The 6000-nt window shown below is 43.6% G+C and overlaps 1 protein-coding gene across 3 annotated transcripts in view; it reads left to right on the top strand.

Moving 5' to 3' along the window:
- The first annotated feature begins 1277 nt into the window (after positions 1-1277).
- Positions 1278-6000, top strand: part of PPP1CB (protein phosphatase 1 catalytic subunit beta) — a 40779-nt gene continuing 36056 nt past the window's right edge. The window contains exons 1-2 of one of the 3 annotated variants that reach the window (XM_070512364.1): positions 1278-1654; positions 2084-2223. In XM_070512364.1, coding sequence (XP_070368465.1) covers positions 2172-2223 — 52 coding nt within the window. In that variant the 5' untranslated portion in view covers positions 1278-1654; positions 2084-2171. Of the gene's footprint in view, positions 1936-2083; positions 2224-6000 lie in introns of all 3 variants that reach the window. The other 2 variants (XM_014850410.3, XM_014850411.3) reach the window with 2 other exon arrangements.

Raw genomic sequence — 6000 nt, 5'->3', positions numbered from 1 at the left:
TCATATGACTGTTTTTTAATTTAAAAAAATATTTTTTTGAGGAAGATTAGCCCTGAGCTAACATCCACCGCCAATCCTCTTCTTTTTGCTGGGGAAGATTGGCCCTGAGCCAACATCTGTGCCCCTCTTCCTTTACTTTATATGTGGGAGCCTGCCACAGCATGGCTTGATGAGCTGGGCGGAGGTGCCCGCAGCGAACACAGGCCACCTAAGTGGGGCTCAAGAACTTAACAGCTGTGCCACTAGGCCAGCCCCTTATATGATTTCTTAAAAAAAGTTAATGTTTCAGATTACAGTGAGCTGCACCAGAAGCTGCTGGGGTATTAAGTAATATATAGTATATGCACCAGTTAAACTTCAAAATCTGAAGAATTCTGAGTCTGAATTCTTATATAATTTTTTTGGAGGGAGATTCCCACAGAAAAGTTGGTTAGGCCCCTAATGATACAGCTTTTTCATTTTTATAGTAATTCTTTCTCAGGATTCCAAGGCACTAGAAAACCTGGTGGAGGGTGGAGAAGGGGACATCTGCAGGCAATACTCAGAACCACTCTCAATCCCTTCTGACTCTCAGGACTCTGCTGAGTCTGGCCTTTCTCTTCCCCACTGGTGGTGTTTTTCTCTCAGAGCTCATTCACTTTGCGTGGTCGAGTTTCCTTCGGGTGTCCTTTGTCCATTAAATATGTCTGCATATACTTGAACCCTAATTGTGGACAGGGTTCAAAGTTTTTTTCATGGAATTCATGGGCCCACGAAAATTGAAGGATAAGCAGACACCTACTCACGTGGTTCCAAGCATTCTGTTACTCTTTAAGAGTCTCATGGAAGAGATTTGGAAAAGGGGCGTCCAACTCCACAATCTGCTACAGCAGATTCAAGTCCCAGGTCCAGCTCAGCCTGAACACCTACTCCCCTCGCAACTGATCTTTTTCTTGATTGCTAGAAAGCTTAGAATCATATTTGTGACCTGTCCTTAGGAAACCATGCATTTTGCATGAAAACTGGTTTAATCTTACCTTTCCCACTCTCCGTTTTCTTTTGTCCTATATTTCTCTGTACTGTTCTTAATTTATCCTTTGCATTTACTTAACTAAGCTAGCTTAAACCCCTTCTTCTGAAATAAAGCAGAGTATAAATAAATGTTCTTTAACAGAGAGGACGGAGACGTAAGATTCACGAAAGCACTCAACAGAAGGCAGAGAGCGGTACCCACGTCATATATTACTACTGCTGACGCCTCCAGGGCCCACTTTAACTTATTTCACCCAGGGACACTTGGGCAACTAGCCTTGTGAAACGGTAGGGTATAAAACCCGTTATTTGCAATGTCAAACTCTTTCAGCAGAGGAACCCTTTCTTGCTTTCCAAACGCGCAAACTCGAGTTTCAAATATGAGTAATGCAGTCCGCATTTCCCGTTTAACGGAAACATGAGGAATTGCTTCCAAGACCAGGGAATAAAGCCAAGGAAAGAAAAGCAAGGCGGGAAAGGCACAAGAACGACTTCTGCAGAGCACCCCAACAGGGGCAGCTGTGAAGCCGGAAAGTCAGCATAGCCTAGACGCGCTCTGCGTAACGGGAGCTTCCTAGGCGCAGCAAACCGCGGGAGCCTCTCGGGCGCCTGCGCGCCGGGGCGATTCGGCGCAGTGAAAGTGGTGAGAGACAGCGACGCACCTGCGCGAAGGCGGCCGTGGCGGGAGAACCGAGCCCAGTGCGGTTGCGCGAAGGCCGGGGCGTGCGGGGGGCGGGAGGGTAGCCGGGTGGCTCTGAAGGAGTGCGCCGTGCGCCTGCGCGGAGGGCTGCGTGGCGCGGTGGCGGCGAAGGGCGGTGTAGAGTGAGTGGCGCTGCGGGTGGGGCCGTCGGCGGCGCTGGTGAGCTTTGCGGAGTTGGGCGGTGCCGAGGAGGAGGAGGTGGCGGCTGGGTCTGACGCGGCCCGGTTCGTGGGGGCCCCACTTGTTTATTTATTTATTTCTCGTGTGTGCCTCCGAGTGCGCGCGCTCACTACTTGGTGGGGTGGGGGTGGGGGGAGGGCCCGGGGGAAAGGGGGAGTTGGAACCGGGGTCGAAACGCCGCGTGACTTGTAGGTGAGGGAACGCCGAGCCGTCGCCGCAGCCTCCGCCGCCGAGAAGCCCTTGTTCCCGCAGCCGGGAAGGAGCGTCTGGTGCCGACAAGATGGCGGACGGGGAGCTGAACGTGGACAGTCTCATCACCCGACTGCTGGAGGGTGAGTGCGGGACCCGGCCGGCCGCAGGGGGCCGTCGGCTTCAGCCCTCGTTCCCCCTCCCCCGCCGACACCCAAGGGGACCCCCCTTTCCCTCCCCGAGGCTCCCGCCGAGGAGGGGACGAAGAGGCCGGCTGGTCGGGGGAGCGGCCTCCGCGAACACGGTCGGGGGGAGGCAGGATGAGAGGGACTGTCCCCGCAGGCAGCCGGTCCAGGGCCTGGCGGGCAGGGGCCCTGCGGACCTTCGGGGACCGGCCGGGCGGCGCGCCGGCCGGGGGTGCTCGGTGACCCTTCCCCGGGAGGGCGCCGGGATGTGTGCTCGGGTGCATTGTATGTGCGTGGAACGTGTATTTCTCTCGGTCCTCTTTGTGCATTGCTCTTGGCTGCCTCCGACTCTTGTTCCAGGAGTGAATATTCTAAAAACCTCCTCCTTGAGACGGTTATTTGATCTGTTCTGTGTTTTCACATCATGCTATAGAACGAAGTTTATTTAAGTAGAGGATAACAGCGGGAGTTGAGTACCTCCCATTTATTATTTAGCTTAAAAAAATAGTAAAACAAAAGTCTTTGAGGTGAAGATGCACGCAAGAAGTGTGAAATATGTAGGCACATTTGTTGCAGGGATTGGCTTTCGGGTTTGAGAATTTAACAGGTTTCAGCAGGATTTAATTTCTGCACAAACTTAGAAAAGGTCTGTTGTAAAGTCTCTCTTGTGTTTAAAAGATATTTACAAGTCTTCGCAGCGTTTGAAGTTTCCGGGCCCTTCTGTTTTTATTGAACAGTTTTATGTTGGGGTGGGGGATTGAAGGAAAGGGACGAGATGGAGAGGCCAGGATATTACTCAAAGTTAATCGCGGTCTTCTGCCGGTGAATCCCTGCACCCTGAAATTTGCGTCATCACTAATTGCTTTGTGAGTGTGTAGAAAAGAAATTAAGCCTTTCCATTTAGAATCCTCTGTGTCGGAAACCTTCGAAGGACTGCATATGCATAACTGTGATTACTTGCTTTCAAATTACCCGAAGGTAATTGTTTACTACTGTGAAGCAGTTTGTTGTTACGTTTGGAAAATCATCAGAGAAGATTGTATGATTGGGAATGGGGGGAGGGCGCTAGTTCCTTCTTTCAACCAATGTGTGGGTATCTCATCGGTTCTGTATGTATCCGTTGTGTAACAAAATACAGTTTATTTGCTCCAGATGTGAAAGCCTTCCAGCAGTCTAAGACTGGATAAGAAGCAGAGTTTCGCCAGGAACTCTTATTTACCTTTTCCTTTACTATCAAGTTATTCCTGGGAGGCCCCCTGGTGCCTGCAGTCAGTGTTCGCTGCTTAAGACTTGGTGGACTTGAACAGATGCGCACATCTTGCTGGGTCTGTGAGACATTTGCTCTGACAAGACTTGTATTTTGTAATTGTGCATTGTTCAAAGAGTGAAATGATAGCTATTTAAAAACTTCAATGTCTTGGTACCTTTGGGGGACATTTAGGGCCACCACCATTTTTATAAATCTTAAACTTAGCTTGTAAATTTAAATATTTAAAAAATCTAATATGTGTGGCTCAACTTCTTCACTTTTGTTTTCCGTATACTTACATATTTATATACTTTATAGGAATAAAACAGTAGATTTGTGTGTTTCAAAATGGTTGATCTGGAACCTTTTAAGTCGGACGTAGCTTTTTATGATTATAGATATGTAAGAAGCTTCGCTAGTGAATTGTTCATGGTTATTGGAAAAAAGATATGGCGTGAAAAATAGGCTAAGTGATTCCATTTGTTTTTGTGAATTCAAATAAAATGTTTGGTTTTGGTTTTGGATGGTGTTTTTTCCTTTTTTTATGGTGAGAATTCTAGTCAAGACATTTTCCCCCTTTTAAATTACCAAGCGTTTATTAACCTGCTTCGTGCCAGTCACCAGGAATCCAGAGATAAGACAGTCTCTTCACTTAAGGAGCTCCCAGTCTAAACAAGTGATTTTCCGGCTTTCCTAGCCTCCTTTCTGTTTATATGTTCAACACACACTTGTCAGTAAAGAATTTCATTAGTTGCTTCTTAATCCCCGAAAGTATATTTAGTTTGACAGAGTCTCCCTGGGATTCTTAAATTCTCCAGGCTCCTCCTTTCCTTCCCTCTTTCAAAATCCAGACTTCTTCCAAAACAGACTTTGATTTTCTAATAAGTAATTATTTTTAGTCTTCGGTTAAAAATTTTTTTTTGTCTGCCTTGATTTTCAGTGATGTTATATGCTAATTAAATTTAACTCAAATTCAAGTGGTGGTATTTTGTAAAACTGCCCAAGCAGAATAACTACAGTTAGATTTTTTTTTTTTTAGTATTGAATGAAAGTACACCTTAAAATTTGGTCATAATTTCTCTATATTGGGAAAAATCAACAGGACTTGATCTTATTTTAAAATGTTGATTGTAGTTCCATAGCATATACTTGATTCTTTTTTCTTACATCAAATTGTCAATCAGCTATAACACTTTTAGTAACTACATTTTTGAGTTGCTTCGTCTTTTTCTTTTTTAGGTGGGCATATCATTGATGTAATATTTTCAAAACACCTTTAGAACATTTTAAAAATTTTGTTACTTTTTTAATGCAAAACAATAGACTAATTCATTGTTTGGATAGTACGTTTTCCTCCAGTATATTTTCTTGGGTTAACGTTTTACTTAGAACTAAAAGCCAGAGATGCCTGCCACTCTATCCCCTGTAGAGACCCTGCTACCACATTCTCACGGGTTATCATAGTGCTCTCGACTGACTGTTTAAATTAAAGCTAGTTCCTATGGATGTCCTAGAAAATCCAGTAAAAGCTTTTTACTTTGATCTCAGTAGTTCCAAAAGGAGTTAGGATGGCAGTGAGAGTATAGCAGAATTACCTGGGCAACTTTATTCAAACTATAAATGTGAAGTTTATTTTGGAGGAGGTGAAATGGGATGAGTAGAATCTGATGTGTTTGGAAAGAGGATAGTGTAGAAAACTGCTTCCCGCTGATTAAGATAGTACTGGTTCTGTTCCTGCCACAGACTAGATCCAAGGGTTTAAAAACTGGCTGTACCAGTTGATGATAACATATACCTATTATATAAATATGTTTGATTATATATATCATATATATGTGTAAAACTGTGCATCTGGGATTTTTATAAATTTTTGTTCACATACTTTACCTCGTTAGAATGTTTATATAGCTTTATGAGTTAATTTTTCAAGTATTGGGCATCATGACCATTTTTCCTTGTCATTGAAATGTTTTCAGAAATACTTTAAAAGCTATTTGCTGTATGGTAGAAAAGTTTTTTTTAAGTTTACTTTGCAACAAAGCTAAGCTTGAATATTACAGCATGAATTGTAGATAGTTAGCACTGTATAAACTTTCATGGCAGAAAATGATTGTGTTTGTATTTTTGGCCCACTGATAGCTTTATGAAAATCTTCGGTTGTGTGTGTTCTTGTTTTGTTTTTTGATCCATTTTTCACTTACTATCAAGCCGTCAGATGTCTGAATTTGTGGAACTGCTGTCATCGTTTAGTGTATATCTCCCTTTCCTTTCTTGTGGATCATGTACTTTTTTTTTTTATTAATGTTATGATAGATTACAACCTTGTGAGATTTCAGTTGTACAGGATCATGTACTTTTAAAATTTAGCTAGGCTGACAGACTAGCAAATAGGAAATTTTCCTCTCATGGATCCTTTTGAAAGTTAAAAAAAGGATTGAATTTGAAAAATGAAATAGATTAATGAAACCACATTATTGCATGTCCTC

Source organism: Equus asinus, chromosome 6 (assembly GCF_041296235.1).
Source record: "Equus asinus isolate D_3611 breed Donkey chromosome 6, EquAss-T2T_v2, whole genome shotgun sequence".
In the NCBI taxonomy this organism is placed as follows: domain Eukaryota; kingdom Metazoa; phylum Chordata; class Mammalia; order Perissodactyla; family Equidae; genus Equus; species Equus asinus.
The sequence above is the reverse complement of the archived record's forward strand: the minus strand, read 5'-3'. Positions and strand labels throughout refer to the sequence as shown.